The sequence below is a fragment of the Electrophorus electricus genome, chromosome 26 (assembly GCF_013358815.1).
Source record: "Electrophorus electricus isolate fEleEle1 chromosome 26, fEleEle1.pri, whole genome shotgun sequence".
NCBI lineage: Eukaryota > Metazoa > Chordata > Actinopteri > Gymnotiformes > Gymnotidae > Electrophorus > Electrophorus electricus.
The window spans coordinates 5,407,395-5,432,874 of NC_049560.1; the positions used below are offsets into that span (position 1 = coordinate 5,407,395).

At 42.9% G+C, this 25,480-nt stretch overlaps 1 protein-coding gene across 9 annotated transcripts in view; it reads left to right on the top strand.

The window, feature by feature from the left end:
- The first annotated feature begins 6,582 nt into the window (after positions 1–6,582).
- LOC113577797 (unconventional myosin-IXb) overlaps positions 6,583–25,480 on the top strand; it is a 47,926-nt gene continuing 29,028 nt past the window's right edge. For 6 of the 9 annotated variants that reach the window (XM_035523119.1, XM_035523123.1, XM_027010665.2 and 3 more), the window contains exons 1-2: positions 6,583–6,924; positions 18,865–19,764. In XM_035523119.1, the coding sequence (XP_035379012.1) occupies positions 18,925–19,764 (840 nt within the window). In that variant the 5' untranslated portion in view covers positions 6,583–6,924; positions 18,865–18,924. Of the gene's footprint in view, positions 6,925–7,190; positions 7,211–8,406; positions 8,471–16,919; positions 17,000–18,864; positions 19,765–25,480 lie in introns of those variants that run through there. The other 3 variants (XM_035523122.1, XM_035523121.1, XM_035523120.1) reach the window with 3 other exon arrangements.

Below are 25,480 nucleotides of genomic sequence, written 5' to 3' on the forward strand. Positions count from 1 at the left end.
CACACATCGTCAACATTTTGACTGTGAACTATTTTCTACAAATTCTATGTACTGTGCTCTATTTTGGCAAGACGAATCATGTAATTGTCAGATTTTTCCAATAGTAATTACTCAAATTATCATTTATCATAAAAAAACAAACAAATAAATAATTATGTAGTTCAGCCTTTTGTGTTTGATAAAACATGGTAACAGCCAGTATTCTTTTTAAGTAGATTTCTCTTTCTCTAAAGTCATGAATAGATAGTAAATCATAAGTAACTGGTAGCATGTTGTTTTTTCCTTTATTTTTGATCTCAAAACTACCTTCAGCCACTGGCGTCAGCTAAAGTAAAAGGGTGACATCTGAAACTACCACATCCTGAGGTACACCCTTAACAGCCGCCAACGCCCTAACACTGTTCGTCTGCAAATCAAAACAAATTTTCAAATGATTAACCCCCTGCATGGTTTACACCACTCACAAAAAAGCTTATTAGGAATAAAGAGGACACTTGTGTGAGAGCTTATTTCTACAACCTCAAGTTTTCAGAAAGTCTTTCTGAAACTTTTTGTCCTACAGTATTTGTCATATTGTGATACTGCTAGCTTTACTTGTCTTTTTTTTCTGTTCATTGCTAAACTAACACTGAGCTAATTTGGAAAGGTATGAATAATAAATAAGTTCTATTTAAATAATACCTTATTGACTCTAATGAGTCTTTGGCACTAAACTCATTAAGTAGTGAAGAACTAGTCTTAAGCTCATAAAGATATGAGACATCTCCTTTATTTTCGCATAGATGGATTCCTACTCTAGAAATCCTCCAAGCATGCAACAACAACTTTGCTCTTAGCTGACTATTTTTCCAATTACTATTGGAAAAATCTTAGCACCTGAAGAACTCCAGACCCAGCAATATTGAACAGGAGTCTTAACTGGCACTGGTTAGAGTATCGCAACCTCTCTGGTGGAAGTGGCACCCTCGTAACATGATAACAAGTGGAACTGCCAATAGTAGTAAACATGTCAGTGTGATAAGGCTCAGGTGTTGCTTTTCTTGAGAAACATGGGAGTCACATGCTGAAGTTGCTGTCCACCTTTTATCAACAGTTGGCTTTCTCTCTTCATTGTTCTGCAGACGTCTGTTTATGTATCGTTCCAGTAGCTTTCAGATAGCATCATATCCTGTATAGCATCTTTCAAAATGTGGTTTTGCTTAAAGTTAGAACTGTCAACTTCAGAGGAGCTCCACAGAGTATCCAGAGCAAGAGCACCACGATGCAGTTATAATGGCTCACCTTGCAACGATTTTCCCATCATGCAAATGCAGAATCTATCAATTAAGTGGCCTCTACCTCCCCTCAGTACTTTACACTCAACAAGACCTTTTAACCACTTCACTGATACACCCATGTACTTAGCAGTAGCGTGCTATAGTGTCAGAAACACTTACACTCTGGCAGTGCTAGTGGCCATTTTTCTAGCCAAAAGGCCACTAGCTCGAAGGAAAGAATTTTGTTTGGTTTGAATCTTATTGGCACATGCAGGTAACTGGCGATTCACCATCTGTGGCCAAGTAAATGAGAGATGGAAACGATTTGGGAGATGTTTCAAACTGGTGTGCTGCAATGACTGTCCCAGCAGTAACTTTACCCTGCTTAACGTGTTTAAAGCACTGGTGAAGCACTGATCTCTTCTAAAACATCCCCACATCTATAGAGAACAAGTGAATGATTTCTTGGGTGGAAGGACAATATAAAGTATGGGTATGCATATCACTTTCCTCAAAGGCTAGGTGCTATGGAGTTTCCACCATGTCTTTCAATCCACTCTTTACTCAGGTGTGATGGCAGAGTTGCAGATCAGTTATGTCAATTGTCCGACTACCACATTTGGATTCGAGATGTATGTTAACAGCATTTGGCATTCACTCTCATGCAGACTGACTTTCAACTTTGTAGCCAAAATATATGTGAACGCCTCTGCTATTAATTGGGTTCCAGCCACACCTATTGCTTAAAGGTGTATAAAGGTAAGCACATAAGCAAGCAACCTCCATAAACAAACACTGCCTGTAGAATGAGTCCAACTGAAGCGCTCAGCGACTGCAGTCATATGATATCACCTTTTCTGTAAGTCAGTTTGTCTGCTCTGCTAGATTTACCCTGCTGTGCTGTAGGTGCTGTTATTTTTAAATAGAAGCGTCTAGGAGAGAGAACAGCTCAGCTGTGAAGCACGAGACCACACATGCACAGAGTGGGCTTGCCAAGTGTTGAAATGCAGCACATCAAAATAGCCTGTCCTCTGTTGTGTCACCCACCAGAGTTTCTATCTGCACTGTAAACAACATCCGCATGAGAACCCTGCGCCAGGAGCTTTGTGAAGTGGGTTTTCCAAAGATAAGATCACAAGCCTAAGATCACTAGATGCAACGCGCCAGCTGGAGTCGCATGAGGTATGGTGCCACTGGACTCTGTAAAGACTCTGTAAAGTATGGTGCCACTGGACTCTGTAAAGACTCAGTAAAGTATGGTGCCACTGGACTCTATAAAGACTCTGTAAAGTATGGTGCCAATGGACTCTGTAAAGACTCTGTAAAGACTCTGTAAAGACTCTGTAAAGTATGGTGCCACTGGACTCTATAAAGACTCTGTAAAGTATGGTGCCACTGGACTCTATAAAGACTCTGTAAAGTATTGTGCCACTGGACTCTGAAGCCACATATCTGTGCTCACTGGGAATTGTCTCATGACTCTGGTGTTGTAAGAACTGCTCTACCTAGCTATTGGAATTTGAATACCCTGAATATAAAACATACACTACTACTCTCTCAGACCACAAATTGGGAATCACATTTATTCTCCAATACTTGCCAGGTACAGAAACCTGCGTTAGAATGACATTACTGACATGTATAGAATAAACACACAAGGCATATGACAAGAACACAACAATACAATTTAACAGTATGCATCCAGTAACATTAGAGATAAATACACAATGTAGAGATAAACAAGACACAATTTACAACACATAGATTAACAGTATATAGATTTCTATGTTCAAAGTAAATTCTAAAGCGTGACATGTACGGTGTGGTTGCGTAACCATAACAGTTCAGTAGAGCAGACTGTGTGAGGAGTTTTAGTTACAACGCAGTGTTTTCTAGCTGGACTCTCACATTTTAGGGGAGTGTGGTGGTTCAGAAGATATTTGGCATGGGAAAGACACTTTTCAGGTGAAATCATTCCAGGTGAAAACTACATGAAAGACGTAAAGGAAGATATGGGAAACTACATAGACAGTGTTATCTATTGACCGTAGAGTCAAAGTGATCGAATGTGTTGTAGAAGTGCTCAAGAATAGTGTCCAGAAAACTTCTGAGAACTTGCAGAATTGGTGTCATGAGATATTCTTTTCGGTTTTGTTGATAATGGTACAAATCACAATTTTAGCAGCACTAGATTATCTCTGAATCTCCCACGGTATCTTTAATTCCGTTGAAATTTGGCGTCAGAGGGCAGCCGCATATGCTTTACAATGCTCTTATGCAGAACAACGCAGTAAAACCATCAATTCATACAGTCACTTGTATACAGACGTAATTAATACAATAGTCAAGAACATCCTATGCCTGTATTATTTCGGTTGTTTCTCAAATTTAAATCAAATTAATCTGTTTTGGTGGAAATGAATCGTTTTCGTTCACGAAGCGTCACTTTTAGCCTAGAACTGAGCTTCTCAGTCTCAGGAAATCTATTTTCAACGGAACGATTTTTTGGTCAGGGCAGCGAGTCTTCTGAGAAACGTCAAGGATAAACGAACACTGACATCTGTGTATAAGTTTGTGTAATTACATCTTCGATTCCAAACTGCAAGGCTGCGTTGCTCAAATCTAGCCACAAGGTAGTGCTGTCCGCTTACTTGATAAACAGGCTATAGCCGCCACAAAGGCGTCATGATTTGAAACTGTTGCCATGCGAAATTGCGTAATAATTTGACACTGTTATCATGCGTAATTGCGTAATTGCAACGTTTAGCTTTGGCTGGCGTTACCATACAATCAACAACAACAACAACAACAACAACAATAATAATAAAGACCTATTTCACAGACCTATTTATCTCTCATCCTCTTCACCGACTCCTCCGGTAAAAGCCTAGTTGATCATTTCACCCTGAGACTAAATAGACGCATAATGCCGTAACCCACACAAAACCAAGTTTTAAAGTCTGATGGAGAAAACCAACCACTATTCTAAAAGCAAAAAAGAAGTACTACGTTAGTATGCTCAATAAATCATGAAACACTCAGAAAAGCGTTGTCACTTCTCAACACTGCAAATTGTCCACTTGATGCTCTACTTAATAATTTCTTCAAACTTCAGCCTACTCTCAGTTGATATTCTGAGCATTATCAGTCAACCACTTCACCAAGGAATTTGTCCATAAAGTCTTAAAATAGCCGTTTTCAGGCCATTTTCTGAAGAAAAGTAATCTTGATCCCCATATTCTCAGCAACTATAGATTAATTTCAAATATTTCCTTCATTAGCATTGGTTGGTTTCCCTTCTATTATACAACTTTCTCAAATCCAATATCTGGAAGTAAAGGTTGGGCTCTAATATCTTGAGTTCTGCCTTTAAAAACAAGAAGGTGAGAAACCAGGCTAGATCTTCTTTTGTTTCATCTGATTAAAACCATGTAGACCAAAACATCAGGATGCTTTGAATGTAGTAACTAGGGTAACGAAGAAATCTTTTAAAGGAGTTGGCGTGACAGTTGAACCTGTCGGACCTTTTGTGTTTTGTATAAAATACGATATCTCAAATTATTCCATTCTTGACTTCAGGCTGATCACAGCACAGAAACAAGACTTCTTAAGGTTCTTAATGATCTTAAAGTGAATCAAGGTGCACTCTATATACATGCTTTTGTGTCGGGTCTGGATTGCTCTTCTTTCTGGTAAACTAAAGAACTCCCATTTATAGCTTGCAGAGTGTGCAAAATTCTGTAGTGAGAATGTTGTCATGCATGAGAAAAGGGGAGCATATTTCACCTATTCTTAGACAGCTGCACCAACTGCATGTCTTTCAGAATTTATTTTAAGATATTCTTAATAACCTTCAAATGCTTCCATAGTGTCCCAGTGAATTGTATATTAGGTCCCGCAAGAGTTCTCAGATCTACTGACAAAAGTGCTATAGAAATAAAGCTTAATATCGGTATTATTGTTGTTGTTAGTCGACCAAATACCCTTGAAATAAACCAATACGTTATTGATCATTTTGCATTAAAAAAATAAATGAATGCTTTTGGATCCGTTACATTTTTTGAGTGCTACTGGAAGCGGCACCGATGCAAACCTCCATCAGCCCTGCGGAGTCGCACGAGACGCGTGTCAAAGGGCTCGCGGCGGTTTTTTCCTCTGAGCGCGCTGGCTCTGAGAGGAAGTGTGCTAGACACGGCAACCGAGTTCAGAAGTGATGAACATTGAGCTGTAAGAGGCTCTCAGAACTATAAAAAAATAAAAGGCAAGATCACTAGATGCAACGCGCCAGCTGGAGTCGCATGAGGTATGGTGCCACTGGACTCTGTAAAGACTCTGTAAAGTATGGTGCCAATGGACTCTGTAAAGACTCTGTAAAGACTCTGTAAAGTATGGTGCCACTGGACTCTATAAAGACTCTGTAAAGTATGGTGCCACTGGACTCTATAAAGACTCTGTAAAGTATTGTGCCACTGGACTCTGAAGCCACATATCTGTGCTCACTGGGAATTGTCTCATGACTCTGGTGTTGTAAGAACTGCTCTACCTAGCTATTGGAATTTGAATACCCTGAATATAAAACATACACTACTACTCTCTCAGACCACAAATTGGGAATCACATTTATTCTCCAATACTTGCCAGGTACAGAAACCTGCGTTAGAATGACATTACTGACATGTATAGAATAAACACACAAGGCATATGACAAGAACACAACAATACAATTTAACAGTATGCATCCAGTAACATTAGAGATAAATACACAATGTAGAGATAAACAAGACACAATTTACAACACATAGATTAACAGTATATAGATTTCTATGTTCAAAGTAAATTCTAAAGCGTGACATGTACGGTGTGGTTGCGTAACCATAACAGTTCAGTAGAGCAGACTGTGTGAGGAGTTTTAGTTACAACGCAGTGTTTTCTAGCTGGACTCTCACATTTTAGGGGAGTGTGGTGGTTCAGAAGATATTTGGCATGGGAAAGACACTTTTCAGGTGAAATCATTCCAGGTGAAAACTACATGAAAGACGTAAAGGAAGATATGGGAAACTACATAGACAGTGTTATCTATTGACCGTAGAGTCAAAGTGATCGAATGACAAAAGTGCTATAGAAATAAAGCTTAATATCGGTATTATTGTTGTTGTTAGTCGACCAAATACCCTTGAAATAAACCAATACGTTATTGATCATTTTGCATGAAAAAAAAATAAATGAATGCTTTTGGATCCGTTACATTTTTTGAGTGCTGCTGGAAGCGGCACCGATGCAAACCTCCATCAGCCCTGCGGAGTCGCACGAGACGCGTGTCAAAGGGCTCGCGGCGGTTTTTTCCTCTGAGCGCGCTGGCTCTGAGAGGAAGTGCGCTAGACACGGCAACCGAGTTCAGAAGTGATGAACATTGAGCTGTAAGAGGCTCTCAGAACTATAAAAAAATAAAAGGCAACGCCGTAATCGTATCTGCCATTTGCAAGAACACCGTGGTTTCGGGAGAACATGAAAAATCCGACCGAGGAGCGCTAATTTAGCCCGTCGGCTAGCTAGTTCGGCTTCAGCAGCACTGGAAACTCGTTTTCCCAGTCAGGACTTCTCGGACTTTCCAGGGGCGATATATTGTCTATGAAATGCTTTCAACTTAGTAGGGAGGCTACCAAAAGAGGTAAGTGCATAAGGTATTTGTTTCTCATAATGGCACTTGTTGAACCTTGCCAGAGTTTTCCCGAGTTATTGAAGTCGGTTTGTTTGGCGAGGTGACTAGTTAGCTCACCGGCTAACTCAGTCAAGCTTTTGTCTGCTTTTGTACTTGTAGCGTAGCTGTTAGCTGCCTCAAGACGGTCTAGAAATCTGGACGGGTGGTTTGCGTCGTCTTAAAATATTTAGATAACCTAACGTTCATAAAAGCGGAAAGGAAATGGCCATATAGCAACAGCCGGTTCAACTCGCAGGTAAACTGGAGTAAGCTTTTGTCACAGCGGTTTGTAGTATGGAGCTCTGCCTAGCAGGTTAGCCGTTTTAACCGTGGAGCTGTTGTGCTGCAAGGTTGTCGTCCTCCACATTTTAGCTCGGATTTAACCCGAAATCATTTGCGAAAATCATCGGTGTATGTGTATAACTATACAGATTCACTTATAGCCAGCTCCTAAAGTTTCTTCATTAGATGGCCAACTTTCAGACATCTTATCTTTTATTTGTTGCCCACGAAGTTTTTTTTTCCTGGTTCGATTAACTAAAAACTAAAATTGGCCCCAAACAACCATCTATCCTCACACTTGTATTTTATTTTTTCAGTCTTGGCTTCTTCATGTCGTTAAATAGCTACCCAAACTAGGTTATTTGGCTTCAGCGCGATATATATTTTAAGCGTTATTAGCTCTGCCAGGTTTGTCCACTAGTCCTGCAGCCTGCAGGGCTCGCTCGTTCGAGCACGGACCTCGGCAGGTCTAAAAGACTCCAGTCCTCCCGCTGCGCGATGAGTAACGTCTGCGTGTAGCTACGGAAAATCCGAGTCAAACGAGAGATGAAATGTTGGCGGTGTCGCACGTGGTTAAGGGATTTTTATTTTGCATGAAATATTTTCGCGTATGCATCTCGCAGTTCCAAATGGGTAAACGTGCAAGCCCGACTCGTGTGGCGTATGACACGTACATGAGTTTCGCGTAAAAAATGTATTCCGCCAACGCGGAACAGTGGTCAGCGGACACAAGCTTTTTGTTAGATTCAGAAATGTGCATGGAGGAGTGTACTAAGAAGCATTAGTTGATCAGAGAGAAGTACCATAGGGTGAAAGAGCTGTGAATACTACGGACACAAAGTTCAGTTCTTTATCTTAACTCAGGAATTAAGATATTATTCTACTCAAGGACTGCAGGCCAAATTGGTCATGCACATATAAACTGAAAACCTGTGCTCCTACAGAGGGAACTTGTGTTCATGAAACAAGAAAACAACTGCCATATAAACAAGTCCCTGGAGTGGTTCCAGGCCTTTCAAAGTCTGCAGAATATTAATTTTCTTGAGCTAAAGAATGTTCATTTGCTTTCTCCGAAGGACTACTTTTTTGTGGTGAAGAGTCCTCTAATCCATGAACATCTAAAAGCATTCTGACATGGATACAGGAGGGTGTGTCTTTTGCAAGGGATGAAAGGATCCAGTAACCAGCTGAGCTATGTGGTGTGGATTTCTGATGATGCACACATGGTGAAAATGTATGGAAAATGTTTAGGTTGAGAATTATCTCTTAAAGTTTCACATGCCAGGGATGGCATTTCTCAGCCCTGCTGGCAGCTCTGTAGCCAGTCAAGACAAGTTTATAAATAACCGTAATAACAGTGTATGTATAAGAAAAAAATGGGTCTGACCATTTGGGAACAGTCCTATTTTCTCTCAGTGCTGGTTGCAGTTAGCCACACCATCTTTTCAAAAACTAGGTTGAGGAATCTCAGAGTCATGAAGTTTTTAGGGACGCGTGAGTTTCAGGCCAGTGCTGATGATTGATCATTCTGGTCAGAGGGAACCGCAGTTTTAGAGAACTTATTTAATATTTGGGCATGCAGTTGGATTTTATATTATAAATATAATATTTTCTGATCATCTCATGTTTTTATCTAGGAGTGTCAAGGTTAAGGGTTGCTAGATTGCCATGCTGAGACTGGAATAGGATACATCTCTGCCCTTCAGTCTGAAAAATGCATGTTTTTGCCTGCTTTTGTGGTTAGGCTTTTGAGGATTTCAGAGACCTGTTTCTTGGGTAATAGCTCATATTTGAGTACAAAAACTGCTGCTGTTAACATTTCTGATGCTGATCTAGGGGGCAAAAAAAGTGGTTTGCAATGTGATATGCACATTGTAAGCTACACAATGGACCACTCAGTTCTGCTTTGTATGCAGTCATAAGGCTAGCTCCCTACCGTAGGTTTCTACGTAGAACATGCAGTCGGATGAAGAACGCGTTGTGTGATGGCTCACAGCAATGCAGATGCCGAGAGAGCTTCTGTTGTCATTACCTGTAATCGGTTCTCTGTCATTCTGAAATTCATCTGTGGAGGCTCCATCCTATTTGGTTCAAGTCCACTACGACTTGGCGACCTGGAAGTTCAAAATTCATAGCTATGGGCTGTGAGGCAGGAACATGTAAATGTGGACCCAGGTAAGTGGACTGAAGTTCTGAGAGTGAGCTTCTTCCGCTGGAGCCATTAAGCCAGTAGAGCTCCTCCTCTATTGCTCTTTCTCTCAAGACTATAAAAACCCTGATGGCCTAAAAAATAAAGAGGACCAAGACAGCCTTGTTAAGTTGGGGCTGACATCTGACCCTTTGGCCATGCTTCACTCCCAACAGCCCATCCATTATCAAAGTGCAGGACAGACAGGCAGCCCTGGCTCCAGGCCTTTGCAAAAGCGCAGTCACTGATACCAATTGTTATGTAGTGGCTCAGTAATTACTTGGCTCTGATGTCCACTGCCGTCACTGCTGAGTTATACTCTGAGGTCATACAGGAAATGCCCTGTCTGGTGTGTGGACTGTGCATCAGACATGGTAAAACCCACCCGTTATTTCCATTGTACAGTGGAGTGTACAGGGGGTGCGTATATGTATATAAACACACATAGGTAGTCGGAGAGAAAATTGCAGTGACACACAAGGTTTCTAGAGAAACGGGATGCTTCATCAGCAAAGTGAAATCTGTTTGTGTGTGTGTGTAATATATATATATATATATATATAAAATATGTGTATGTGTATATATGTGTGTGTATATATCTCATGAGCTAGAATGGGTGTTTTTCCTTAAACTAGCACATCTATGTTAAGATGTTCTTGTCTGCAAGCTAAACCTCACCTTTCCTTCTGCAGTAGTGCTCCTTGCTGTTTGCCATGGACCTTCTGGCACAGTTGGGTTTTTTCTGGGAACTACACATGACTAACCGGGTGATTTTACACAGTAGACATTGGAATATTGACATTCAAATCCCATTGTTAGTAAGGTTTAGCTTTACTGAACATGACAACACAACTGAGATGGACAGTTCAGGATCAGGCACTAAAAATCTTTATATAGTTGTCTGTGCTTGCCAGCAGGTGCAATTGCAATTAGAAGTTATATGCATTACTATTGCAATTCTAATGCGGTTTCAAAATTGTCAGTATTGCTCAGTACACTAGGGCTGGATGCAAACAGCACATTCTTGTACTATATGTATAATTTTCAGTTGCACTTTTACAGTGTTGAGATGTCCACATAGGCCACGTTAGAGGGAAGGCTGAAGAGCTCAGCTGTTTGAGAACCCTTTAAATTCAGCTGTGACAAAACCAAGGCAGTGTGCTTGTATTTTTATTTGTTTATTTGACTGAAAAGAAATGGTTAATTTAAAGGGGGTGTCACTGTTATAATTGCTGTGCCTTGTTCTGTTTTGCATGAGGCACCAAATGTTTCAGCCCAGGCATGAAAAATGTTTCCTATAGAACTGTCAGAGTTGAGCGTTACTTTAGTCAGGGGCTACGTTTTTATTGGCAACAACAAGCACGTGTGTGTGTGTGTGTGTGTGTGTGTGTGTGTGTGTGTGTGTGTGTGTGTGTGTGTATATGTATATGTATGTATATGTATGTATATATATATATATATATATATATATATATATATAAAATGTGTGTGTCATATCCCAAACCTGGGTTGAGTCAGGCTTTGCTAGTTTCAACTGTCTAATATGCAATTCTGAATTCACTTGGATTTTCAGACAGCTTTGTGTTCATTTCAGAGGATTGTCATCAAAACCGATTTTAAACGAGAAGGCATTCATTTGCAAGAGCAAGGACAAACATCACTCTGTGATCTTCACAAACTAAGTAAACACACCCAGGCTTCAGGATGAGGCTTTGTGTATTTGATCCTGTTTCAGTTTGTGCCTTTCATGCATCGTTGACATTGCATCCACTTAACAAAAAATTCTCGTTTCTCAGTTGTGATATGTCCATTATGACTAACGTTAGTAGATCGGTGCAGAGGCCAGGCTTTCTGCCCTTGTTCCCATGCTCCCGTTGTTTCATTTTTGGACTTAATTTCTAACATTCACACAGTGTTGATGGAAGTTTCTTGCTGTGTAGGTGTGCTGATATTTCATAATGGGCTACAGAACAGAAGCTCTTTTGGCTTGTATTACATTGTCCTTAGGGGTGTGCCACTCCTGAACAAAGACGGGTGATGGTACACTAGGAGGGTGCTCTTGCTTTACCATGGCAGCAGTGATGTGTTTACCTAAAGCTTAACAAAGTGTAGTCTTAAGGCTGATAAGGGACAGAGGAGAGGATGGAGACTATGAAGACTGGAAATTATAGAATAGATCTTGTTATTTAAACAACAGAAATCTTGACTTATGTTATCCTGCATGACTGCCCAGTTTTTCTTCCTACTGTGCAGAAAGGTGTCTAATTTGGTAAATATTAATAGTGAGAGACAATTTTATCCTTCACTTTGCTTGCCAAAACTGGTCAAGTTAATGGAGTTCATTGACTTCAGTTACTTACTTGTAAATCTCTACAAGGCCTTTTTTTGAGACAAATTGGCTGCTGGAACACTCTGCATATGTGAGTGGTGTATTTCTGCTCCAGAGACCCCTTTAAGCATAAATAATGCAGTTAGCCAAACATAAAGTGAAAGACCTATAAAAGTCCTATTTTGCTGAGGAATTCAAAAACTAAAAAGGCTCATTCCTTTTAAGGCAAATAAGGGTAAATATTTTTGCTCCATTAGTTTCTTGGCACTTGTGTGTCAGTTGATGCAGTCCTAGGGCTGGGTCCTCAATGGCAAAACTAAGTCAGGAAGGCGCGGCTGTGTTTTTGGTGACATCTTTTTGAATTTGCCATCTAATCTCTGGATCACTGTAATGGCTGAAGAAACAACAAACAGCAGTTTTCCTTAGTCTGGTTAATTGCTTGTTCTGTAATGCCTCCAGGTTGTAAACTGCAAATAGCATATCCTAAAACATGAGAGACCGAGATGGCTGGGCTTCTTAAACACCACAGTCCACTCTGATAAAGTAAGAAGGCCCGTGATTGGTTTCACAATGTACTGAACAGTTTAAACAGTCCTTATTCCAGCTGCGCAAACCCCCACCCTCCCACCCCCGGGTCTTCCACTGTCAGCAGTCTGTTGGTTTGGTGAAAAGTTAATTATGGGTCTCCTTAGTTCTCCCTCTCTGTTGAATTTAACTGAATTATAGAGTCCCACCACACTCAGTACTTTCAAGATGTCTTCAGGATGCCACCGGAAACACTCCTGTATGATGCAGATGTGCCAGTTTATGTGGCCCAGTAAAGTATTTTTTGCACAGTTTCATCTGCAAGTGTATGCAGAGAGATGTGTTTGTGATTGGGGAAGGGAAGTTTGGTAATCACACTTGAAGTTAAGACTGCACTAGCATGGCTCTAAGGCTATGTTTAGTGTTGAGGTCATGCTACAGTTTGATTGGCCTTGTGTCTGGGTAAGGTTAACCTGATTGTACCACTGCAGTTGGGATGCGTAGACTTGAAATATACCATCCCTGCTAATTTTGGTCTTGTCTCTGCTCCTGGAGAAAAGGTTTAACTCCTACGCTGCTCCAAAATTGCTCCCTGCAAAGTTTAACTACAACTCTGATTTAACACCCCCAACTCGAATAGTCAAATGCCTCCAAATGATCTCATGAGCTAGAATGGGTGTTTTTCCTTAAACTAGCACATCTATGTTATGATGTTCTTGTCTGCAAGCTAAACCTCACCTTTCCTTCTGCAGTAGTGCTCCTTGCTGTTTGCCATGGACTTTCTGGCACAGTTGGGTTTTTTCTGGGAACTACACATGACTAACCGGGTGATTTTACACAGTAGACATTGGAATATTGACGTTCAAATCACATTGTTAGTAAGGTTTAGCTTTACTGAACATGACAACACAATTGAGATGGACAGTTCAGGATCAGGCACTAAAAATCTTTATATAGTTGTCTGTGCTTGCCAGCAGGTGCAATTGCAATTAGAAGTTATATGCATTACTATTGCAATTCTAATGCAGTTTCAAAATTGTCAGTATTGCTCAGTACACTAGGGCTGGATGCAAACAGCACATTCTTGTACTATATGTATAATTTTCAGTTGTACTTTTACAATGTTGAGATGTCCACATAGGCCACATTAGAGGGAAGGCTGAAGAGCTCAGCTGTTTGAGAACCCTTTAAATTCAGCTGTGACAAAACCAAGGCAGTGTGCTTGTATTTGTTTGTTTATTTGACTGAAAAGAAATGGTTAATTTAAAGGGGGTGTCACTGTTATAATTGCTGTGCCTTGTTCTGTTTTGCATGAGGCACCAAATGTTTCAGCCCAGGCATGAAAAATGTTTCCTATAGAACTGTCAGAGTTGAGCGTTACTTTAGTCAGGGGCTACGTTTTTATTGGCAACAACAAGCACAGCATTGTCTTATCAAGGAAAAACATCTGTCTTTTTGAATTTTTGTTTGAAAGTGTTTTTCAGTAGTGTTGCCTAAGGGGAACAGAGAAGTCCTCAGTCATTCAAAGTAAGATCACCAAGCACTCACCAAGTTTGTTTCATGGTGAAGAGGGCTAGCGTTATATCAACACATTTATCTAGTTAGCTAAGGCTGTGAGATGTCAGCGTTATAACTGTAGCGGTTCACGTCTTCACGTTCTTCAGTCTTTCCCAGTCATGCTCATGTGCCCCCCACCATAGTCACTCTATACGCAGTCAATGACTAAGCCACTGTGTAAATGAGCAGCAGTAACACATTTCTCTGGCTGTGTTCTGAAACACAGACAGGCAGATCCCTCCAGACAGGCCCAGCTAAACAAAAAGGTGGTTCTGTTGACAGCTTTCAAGGTGTAGGAAGTATGCAAAATATTTACTGAAATTTCTATTCCTTTTTTTAAAAGTAAATATTTGCCTAATCTGTGATCCAGTGGTTAGAAATCTACGCTTAATAAAAATCTGCACTAGGATCTTCTGTACTGCTGAGAGGATTTTTGTTGTCCTGCTCCTGACCACCCCCCGCACCAGCGCTTCCATCTGCTAAAAGGCTTAAGGGCCTTAAAACTAGGCGATCTGTAGACAAAAGCCCTATTTCTGTTTCACCCGCACATTCCTATTTGGAGACAGCCATTTAGTTCAGGACAACCCCAGCTGTGTTGGGCCGTAATGAATCCATGGTTGAATTACCTCAGGATGTGATTTGTTTTATTGGTGTGTGTGGGGTTCCCTCCCCCCCTTTCTTGTTCTGCTCCTCCAGGATGTCTTGCTGGGAGCTCAGCCAAGTGCACACGTCTCCAACCATGAGGTGCAGGAGGAGGTCTGAGTTACGCTCGTGTCGCCTCCTCCGTCGCAGAAGGAAGGCAAATAAAGTAGAGCGTTGACCTCAGTAGATCTGAGGTCTGTGTTATGCCAAGGAGTGCTGCTTTGAGGTCCCTCCTCTGTTAGTAGATAGGAAGACCGCGAAGGCTGCTTTGTGTGGTCAGAATACGGCGGCCAAAACGTCAGACTGAGCGGCTGACAGGTAGAACAGCAGGCGGACACACTGACAGATGGGGAGACACAGACCGGTCCTCTCTTGATATCCTGGAGCCGCGCTGCATCACTGACTCACTCTGTAATGGAATTGTTTTGGTGGCTCAGTGCTGAGTATTGGAGTGAGCAATTACTTATGTCTGCCCTCACCACTGACTAATGACTTGTCTCTGACCTTCTACTTACTATCATCAGGAAATGCCCCTCCACCCCAATCCCTGTGATGGAAGAAAACATAGCTCAGCTGGAGTAAACATACATTTTCAGATCATTACAAATGAGGAGGCCACAAGCCATTCATTTCTACAGTTTCTAGACTGATTGGGGATCCTGACCTGTAGTGTTTACTCTTAAACAGCTTGATTCTTTGTTTACCATCAGTAGGAAGCTGGAGCTCAGGTAAGCAGCCTTTCTTTCTTTTTAAACTGTGGATTTCGTTCTCTACTCTGAAATGCGGTTGCGAAGATAGAACCCCTTTACTTATCCTAAGGCTGGGCTCTAAGGCTGGGCTCTAAGGCTGGGCTCTAAGGCTGGGCTCTAAGGCTGGGCTCTAAGGCTGGGCTCTAAGGCTGGGCTCTAAGGCTGGGCTCCTCAGAGAGGCGAGTGAATCATGCCAGCTCTGACTAGAATGATGATGCACTTTTGTGGTTGCATGCTTTGTGCATACTTCAGCTTCGTATAGATTCCGAGTCAGTATCTGACTTTGAGGATGTGCTTTACTTTCACATGTCGACTTTTTCTCCCAAGAAATGCCAGAACTCAAAGGAAAACTCAAGCAGGGTTTTCAGCGTTATTGTGCGTTTTTATGGCATCTGTTTTGTTTCACATTTCTAAACTTGTAGGATAATGACATGTTTTGAAAAAAGAAAGAAAACCTTGTAACTGCTTTTGTAAAAAGAGTTTCCTACCTACCATGGTAATTGGAGTTAAAACCAGCCGGGATGGCTCACTTCCTCCAGCTGTTTGATATCTCATTAAACCAGCCATTCTTTAGCAGACCCTTCAAAAAGAAAGGACCTTTATAATATTCTGTTAAAAACTAAAAAAGCTCGTCATTTCCTACAAATATATTGATTCTCCTGCTCTGCTTATTTTGCCAAATTACTCATCAGAAAGCACCATTAATATTCTTGAGACTTTCAAGAGCAACTTGATTTGTATCAGTACAAGTTTCCAAGTGTTTTGAGTTAGCCCTGCTTTTTCCCAGGAAATCACTCACATACTCAAGATTATAGTTAAAGCAAAAAAAACCAAAACATTTTTGTTCAGTTTTTCACTCCATATAAAACTGGCCCACGGTCAAGACCAAATCTAATAATGCACCATCGAAGGGATAAGTTGAGTTGTTTTGAAAGCTAGGTCACACAGCTGGCCAAATACAAAAGACTGTTAAGAACATACCATCTTAAATTAACTAGGGCTTTTTATTTTTAATTATACTCTAATCTAATAATTCTGTGATGCATTAAGCAGAAATGAATGAGATTGTGGCTATTTCTTTAAGTCTAACTGTTCCAGTAAGTGAATTTGAAGCCATCATTTGAAGTGGTAGAGCTGCACCAACAGGAACAGACCATATCATCTGGTGGTATATGTGTTGTTTGGAGGCATCTGTGTAGAGAAGATTTCAGACAGCTACATAGTGAACTGGTTATATTTTATCATTGTTCAAGCATTATGGCAGTGGTTATACTTTAGTCAAACTTCTCCTTTTGTTTATACAATAGCCTTCATTCCTACAGCAGTGATGCTGAAAGATAAGAGAGAAGACAGGCTTACAGAGGCTGCAAATGTCTGACATTTGTGATGCGTTCATGACTGCAACCCGACCGGGCGATGAAGCATCTCGGGTGTCCGCACGCTCCGGTCCCTCCAGTGCACAGGCGTCTTCTGTTTGGACATTCACTCATAGAACATGACGTCGAGACCTGCAAACAGACGACTCCATCTAGTGCCAAAGACAAAAGTCTTTGCATGCTCACTTCTGCTGAGCTGTCAGCTGATCTGCAGTTAGTGTAGATGCCTCTTCCTTCCACACCGGGCTTGTGTATCAGCTTTTTTTTCTTTTCTTTTTTTTCTTCTCCTTTTCCTGACTCATGCAGTTTTGAGTCGCAGGTTGCAGTGAGACACGATTGTGATGGCTCGGAGATGAAGGTCTGTGAGCGTCTTTGGTCAGGGGAACAGCCGGATTTGGTAAGGCGATGAGTTTTGTGTTGGAGTTTGAGCTTCACCGATCTGATTGTGAGCTGGGTCCGGGGATAATGTGGAGGGACTTGCTAAGAGACCGGGCTGTACCATTAACAAAAGTGCTCTCGTAGTGCAGTAATCTTTGTACTTTTTAGTTGTACGTCTACACTGTTGTGTACCACTTGCCTCAGATGTACTCAGTCAATACATGTTCTGTATACACATTTTGCTGCTTTAGTTTTGCATAGGAGCTACAAGGCAAATGTAGCTATCAAGTTGCTAAAAGAGTCTCACCAATTGGCATCATGTGAACTCAATGCTGAATCACACGCTTGCCTCAAACCACCATGAGCTGGTAAGCGTTCGTGAAGGAACTTGCCTTTGCGGTTTCTGATACTAAGATGTAGTGTTATCTATACAAACGAACAAAGGTACTAGCATTAGCAGTCCTTCATTTTTCTAGTGCCTCTCCTACGTCGCTAATTTGCTGTCACTTCGCGTGAACAGGAGGCACGGCTTGGAAGCTGAAACGGAAACTTTGGACTGTAATGTAGTTCTGATTGGATGTACATGTTTATAATGGAGATATTAAAATGATGGTCACTTCAGGGCAGAAGCAGTTTGTTCATCAAACATGTCTTAGCAAAGTTTTTTTTGTTTTTAATCATTTCCTGCCTTCTAACAGCAAGTTGATTACGTGTCCTCATTTTAACCACTGACTTTTTTTTTTTTTTTTTTTCCTTCCCCCTTTGGTGGTTTTCAGCCCTGTTGTGTAGTTTAGGGATACAGTTGCTATGTCGATGCTGACCCTGGTGACGCAAGGGCTTTGTGGCTTTTTTTTGCCTTTTATTTATAGAGAGGTAGCGTGTCATCAGCGCAGACATGGGGCTGCTGTTCCGGGGCGGCCGCATGTTGCCTGCAGCTGTCTGACCACGACTTCCTGCCCTGCTCCTCTGCCCTGCCTGCACCACCACTGTTAGCAGCGAAGGGGCGGGGCGCACGGCTCAGGCCAGGTGCCGCGGACGGAGCGGGACAGCTCTGAGGACAGGAAGAAAAACAAAGAAGCGGTTGCAGACTGGCTACTCTGTCTGTTCTGCCTTCAGATGGTGGTGCAGCATTTTAAGCAGAGCGGGGACTTAACTGGACTAATGAATGGGGGGGGGGAAATGCCTGCCTGCCTGCCATACGCTTTATTCCTGTTCTGTTGAAGCCGTTTAGAGGCTACTGTTCGGTGGTAATAAGACATGGGGCCTGTAGATCCTTTTAAGGTGAAAATGGAGAGGCGTCTGAGCGTTTTTGATGTGCGTCGGCTGCGTTTGGTCAGAGGGTTAGTTTGGTGTCGCATCGTGGAACCTCTCTTTAATGGTATAAACAGGTCTGATGCATTGAGACCTACAAGAAGACCTGGTTGACTCATTTTCATATGTAAATGTGTAAATGTGCTCTTTGTCATTCATGCTGGCATGTTTGTATTTTCTCTAATCCGTCATGATCCGCCTTTATTAAGGACTGTGCAAACTGAATTGTTTCTCTGTGTTCTTTACTGAGTTCAGTCTATGTGCTTTCATTTCATTGTGTGCTGACTGCTGTTTCACATAGTGACGTTACAGATGTAATACTTCTAAAACATCACAGTACAGTAATTGTGGTTCTGTGGTTATGATGATGCCTATGAAGGTCCAACCATGCACAACGGCCAAGTGTGGTTAACACTGTGGCCTCAGCGCTGTGCTCTACGTTCATTAATGTTCTAGCATACTTGTGACCAGAATTTTTATTTATTTAATTATTTTTATTTCTTTAAATGAAACTTGGTCCAGCAGTGTTACAGAGCTTAGCACTGAGTAGCTTCTGTGTTTCCTGTCATTCAGGTGCTCGATGGTGAGTCCCAGGGCAATGCGTAATGCTGAAACGACTCGCACGGAGTCAGAATGAGTGTCACAGATGGCGACGGGCCGGCTAGCCACGATGGACGGGCCTACGTCCTCCAGATCTACCCCCGTCTCTCCCTGGAGACGGCCCTGTGTTGCAAGCTCCAGGTTCACAAGGAGGCCACAGCAGCGGCGGTCATCCAGGACGCAGCGGCCAGCCTGGGGCTGGACAGGGCCGGGCACTATGTCCTGGCCGAGGTGAAGGAGAGCGGAGGGGAGGAGTGGGTGCTGGAGGCCACCGACCTCCCCGTGCACAGGGTCCTTCTCTGGCCCCGCAAGGCTCAGGACGAGCACCCGCAGAGCGACGGCTTCTACTTCCTGCTGCAGGAGCGCAACCGCGACGGATCCATCTGCTACGTGCACCTGCAGGGGGCAGCGGGTGCCGAGGCGGACTCCCAGCGGCTGGTCGCCCGTGGCTTCCTCCCGCCCCGCCAGGAGGATGTGGCCGACCTGTGCAACCTGCCCACGCTCACCGAGGACACCATCCTGGAGAACCTGCGCAGGCGCTTCAAGAAGAAGAAGATCTACACGTACGCCGGCAGCATCCTTGTCGCCATCAACCCCTTCAAGTTCCTGCCCATCTACAACCCCAAGTACGTCAAGATGTACGAGAACCACCAGCTGGGCAAGCTGGAGCCGCACATCTTTGCCATCGCCGACGTGTCGTACTACGCCATGCTTCGCAAGAGGATCAACCAGTGCATCGTGATCTCCGGGGAGAGCGGCTCAGGCAAAACGCAGAGCACAAACTTCCTCATCCACTGCCTCACTGCTCTCAGTCAGAAGGGCTATGCCAGTGGCGTGGAGAGGACCATCTTGGGAGCAGGCCCTGTGCTTGAGGTAGGACCGCTGCTCGTGCCACTCGACTCCCTTCTGGAACAATCCAGGCCAAACCAGTCTGCTGAGCTCCCAGAGAAACCCATGTTTTAGTCTTGTCCTGGGTCCCTGTGTACCCTAGCCAGGTAAAGCCTTACGTGGCTCAGGTATGTTGAAAGCAGGACCAGGGCAAAAATGTGGGATGCCTGAGAAACCATGCGGACTGGGTTTGGGCCTTCTGGCATGGCAGGCACAGCTCCGTTTTTTTTGTGGGTTTTTTTTTTTTTTTTTTTTTTTTTTTTCCCCCCCATCAGCTAATTGGTTTGTACTTCGGTCATCACCATTGTAGTATGTTACTCCATCCAACAGTCCTTTTCAGTCATATCCTAGGGCACTGCTCAAACACACCTAATTCTCATTAGTTACTAACCAATTACCAGTGAAAATTAGGAGTTTGGCTCCCCTGAGCTAGACCTGGGTTTTCGTCATACACGAACCAGTTGTAGATACATTGCACCTGTACTAAATACTCTTCAGTATTTAATTTCTTTCTACACATCTTTATTTAGCAGTGCATATAAATATGTTTATCTTACTATGCATAACAATTATAGCACAAAGTTTAGGATTTTATGTTGTTTTGCTGGTTTGACATCTGGAGCTGACTGAACATATTAGGGTTAACTTGCTTTTGTGTTTTTCTACCTTAGTATATTGATTTGGAAAAGATGTAATTAAATTTTATGCTTTAGGAAGTCCAGGCAGCAGGTGCTGTGCATCAAGCGTTAAGTGTAATTTGTAATCTGTAAAAGCCTGAATCTAATTAATGTGACTTGGTCACCTCGCACATTTCCAGTTAATTCGATTACATATCCATTACGGGACTTCAGCCTATCGGACCTCTGACATGTGCCTGACCTCTAATTGGTATCGCTCAGCGATTTACCCCCCCCCCCCAGCCATGACTGAAACCATGACTGCAGTTCCCCTCGGCTGGAGGCTCTGCTCATCGGCGCCCCCATGCGCGCTATAATCCGTGAAGGGATGTTTTTTCTATGGTGGCTTTCCAGTGTGGCATTGCAGAGTGCCTTGTCTGCCTCTCAAGATCATGTAGCCTTCTACAGCAGTCTGGTTTTGGAGATTTTGGAGGCAAATGATAGACATTCGGACCTTCATTTTGTGCACTTGAGACACGTGTTCTCTTTTGTCCCCTACGTTGATAATTAACCCATCGTCTAGTGTCTGAAAAGTGTACTGTAGAGCAGCTAGTGTTGTAATGTCAGCTCTCACAGTGTTTGACACAGTGTTAATTACCAGAAACGTGAGTTCATCTGTTGCTTTCTGAATTGAGCCACTTGATTCCTGTGGCTTGTAAACATCTTAAAGACTTCTCTTTTTATGTGCATCCATCACTGACTGTTTGCTCACATCTGTCCCACTTTAGCGAGAGACCCAGAACAAACGATAGTATCCGCTTCTGAGTAAACTGGAACTCTAACTGAAAATAGGGGGAAAAAAATCTATCCATGTTCTCAGAAGAAATGTTTTATGTATTGTTTCTGTAAATGTATTGTTTCTGTAGTTTTATGTATTGTTTCTGTAATTCTGTAATTGGTCTTAGTGCAGAGTTTAGTCAGTTTCAGGTTCAGGTTCGCTACAGCAAAACCTCTCTCTCTCTTTCTCCTTTTCTCCGTGTCACAACAAACCACCGAATGTAGTTCCGTTTTGGAATATTCAAGTGAAAGAAGCCCGTGAGAGTTACTCTGTGTGTGGTTTAGCCAGAGCCATAAGTCTTTTTCCCCTCTGTCAGCACAGTCGCTGCGCCTGGGCAGGCTGGGCTGCTGCTTGTCTTCCAAACCACCTCCCCCCAGCTTTCTCCTTGCTCACGGTCGGTGGAGCAGCGCGAGGGGGCGGGCAGGCAGCCAGACCAGACCCGGGCTTCTACCAGGGACACGCAGGCCTGGCTCTGCTTAATGGTTTTCAGCCTCTTTTGAATATTGAAACTGAAATCGCGTGAAACTAAGAGAACAGAGCTGCACATCGAGAAACACATGCCGCCCATGTGTTGTGTGTTCCAGCCATGGGGGTTTTCACTGCATGTGTCATTGGAAAGTGACTCAGTTAAAAAGCGACTCCTTCTCAAAGTAGCTTTGTTTTTCTCTCCCAGTACATTGTGCTCTACCTCTTTTTTGAGCAAACCCACATAGCTAAAATATAATTGTGACAAATTAATGCATTATCTTTATTGTTTTATGGTGATGCCCATGCACATGTTAAAAGCTTGAGAAGGTTTGCATGCATCTGCAAGCAGCGGAATAAAAGCATGTATTTTGACTCACTAGAGGTGGAATGTGCCGGAAACCAGTCTGTTTGCAGAATGACCTTAAACACCTTAATTTAGGATTGAATTGTCTTGTCAATACACGCACGCAGTGCAGCCAGGCCAGTTAAGGGACTTTGTTTAATGGCTTTGATGTATTACTAATAAGAGAGCCGTGTTGCACATCAGTCTGCATGGGTGAAGACGTATACTGATGTCTTTCCTCCTGTTCCTGGGAGGCCACGTTGCTACATTTGAGCATTTTCACCCCTCAGAGACACACTGATTCCAGCAGACAAAACAGCAATGTTGCATGTACTCGTGGGCATGGCTTTGGAAGACGTCGGGCCGCGATGAGGACGGGGCTGCGATGATGGAGGTGTGAGGAAGAGCTGGGGCTGCTAGCCCAATCCTCCATCATTTGCATTTACGTTTACATTTACGGCATTTAGCAGACGCTCTTATCCAGAGCGACTTACAAAAGTGCTTTGTCATTTACTCATAGAATATATCCAAGTACAGTATAGTAGGTTAGAATTAAACATACCAATGAACTAGAATATTGTAGAATACAGGGATGAATGCTGATACCTAGAAGTGCAAAATACATAAGGTCTATCTTAAACAATGATGAGTGCTATAAACAATAAGTGTTAGAGTTTGTTAAACAACATAAACAGTGCCCTATAATAAGTACTAAATTAGTCAGTCAATAAGGGAGCAGTGTCAGTTGTCCTTTAAATATTCTGCAAATAGATGGGTCTTCAGTCTGTGTTTGAAGACTGCAAGGGACTCTGCTGTCCGGACAGCAAGTGGGAGTTCATGCCACCATCTTGGAGCCAGGATAGAAAATAGTCTCGATGCTTGTCGTCCATGAGACCCAAAGCAAGGTATTTTAAGCCGAGCCGTACTTGATGTTCGAAGTACTCGAGGTACGGATCGGGCTTTGACCATTGACCTCATGTATGAAGGGGCTGGTCCATTTTTGGCTTTGTAGGCAAGCATCAAGGTTTTAAATCTGATGCATGCAGCTACAGGGAGCCAATGAAGGCTGCACAGCAGTGGAGTAACGTGTGAACTTTGGAAGATTGAAGACCAGTCGTGCTGCTGTATTCTGGACAAGTTGTAGAGGTTTGATGGCTCTTGGAGGAAGACCAGCAAGTAGCGAGTTGCAGTAGTCTAGCTTTGAGATCACAAGAGACTGCACAAGCACCTGGGTAGCTTCCTGCGAAAGAAAGGGTCGAATCCTTCGTATGTTACAAAGGAGGAATCTGCAAGACAGGGTTAGATTAGAAACATGAGTTGAGAACGCCTGAGTTCTGAGTCACCAGGCCCAATGGCTGCCAAGTCCATGCACAGGCAGCCTGTCAGAACTGACTGGCTGAAACTAGAAGCAAAACCTTTTCTTGATCAAATCTAATGATAAATATACCAGAAGCCCACAGTGGCATGCTTCCAGGTTAATGGAGAATGCCGTGACTTGTTCCTGCAAAGTCTCGTTCCGTTTCATGAGATTTCTGTTAAGCTCCATGCAGTTCAACAAGTTGTTTTTTTTTTTTTTTTTTTTTTTTTAAAAAAGGTCACTTTCTAACAGAGTTACAAATAACACCACTGCACAGCATGTTGTACCCTTGCTGTGAAATGGCAGGCCTGGTGGGATGGTTGCAGTCACAACTTGCACAAGGCTTTCAAAAGCCACAGATCCTGCTGCAGAGCGCAGACAGGTCCAACGGGTTTCTACATATCAACCCCATGCTTTTACTGAGCCGCCTGTTGGGCATGTACGGCTGCATGGAGGAGGATGGCGTGTAAACATTTCCTCAGTCGAACATGTTCCTGTGTGTCCCACCCTGCAGAAAAGGCCAGCACTACCCGCACAAACGTGGCCCACAAACAACAAACCTTTTTAATTGCGGTGTTTTGATTTATTGAATATTTGTTACTTTCACAAATCCAACCCTGCCCTCCTTCTACACATGTGAAATGAGCCAAGCAAGTGAAAACAAAAAAAGAGAACACTTAAGTGTGTACAAAGTCGGTGCTGTTTGTCAGGGCACTTGGTCTTTCTGGGTTTGTCAGAGAAGAACTCGCTGCTTGTCAGCAGCTTCGCTGACTGCCTGGAACTGAGAAGAGGCTCAAGTCAACTTTGGTCTCTGCATTCCATATCACTGTTGACTATAAATGTAGTTTCACCTCAAATTAACCGACACAATTAATTATTGTGACTGCATGCAGTTATTTGTCATTTGACAATATAGCTAAACGTTGGCTACATGTGGTGCTGTCTGTTCGTTGTCCTCACGCCATCGCCTCTTAAGGTGCATTTGTTTACTCTTTTCTGCATGAAAAATTATTATTCTGTTAGCTAAATTTAGTCGGCCACAGCCTGAAGAGAAAAGATCTTGCTTGTGATTAGCCTGGTCATGTCTGTTGTGAGTGTTGCGTAGTGCTTAAGTTACGTGTGCTTAGTACACTCTTGAGTCTTGCAGCGAGCCACCAACGCAGTGTGGTTGACGGTGTCTTTCACAGAATCCCCTATCAGCTGCCAAAGGTACAGAAGAATTACACAATGAGGCAGGGAGGGGGATTCTGTGGTATTATGGTAGACATATTGAAAGCATGGGTATTGGAGGGGTAGGGTGACTGGAGACTGCCCACTACTTAATCAGTCGTGTATGCTCCGACGTCATTCTCTTGGATGGAACAAAGAAACTAAAAAAGTGCTAAAACGGGTCGCCAGATATACTTGGATGACCTGCCCAATAAAGTCTGTGTGTGGGGAGATGCTGTATTCTGCTGGAGTCCGTGATGAGGCCACAGGAAGATGTAGTGTTGCATGTGTACAGCACCATTTCACAAATGGAGAAGGGCTGGTCTCTTTGGCCTGCTTTTGCAGTGGGTTTCAAATAAATAGGATTACAGTGGTCTGTGTTCTTGTGCGTGCATAGGTCTGCCTTCGTGCTCGTCTACCTTGTGTTTAGGTTTTGTTTTTTTTTTTGCCCAGACCTTCTCTTCTAGTGCAGCCTCATAATTACTATAGCAGGACTTCCTGTAGGGCTGGCAGCCCCTGATCTCCAACAGGAAGGTTTTTTTTTTTTTTTTTAAATTATTAACAGGAAGTGGTAGCTGTAGAGATCCCTCCCTATTGGTCAGTCCAGACCATGGGCTTTAGAGAGAAATTTTCAGGAAGTCCAGAAAATTAGTTTTTGGGGTTTCCCCCCCACCCCTTTCTAGCTATTGTAATAGCTGTCACAGTTTCCACTCTGTATGGCAGTCCCAGCCTGTATTTGGTAGAGCACGGTGCATGTCCCTGGCTTGTGATGTTGCCATGTGTGGGAATATGCAAAATAAGCACATCACCATAGAGCTTTCTTTGTTTTTGCAAATTCAGGGCCCAATGGCAAGGCAGACGCAGCCTGA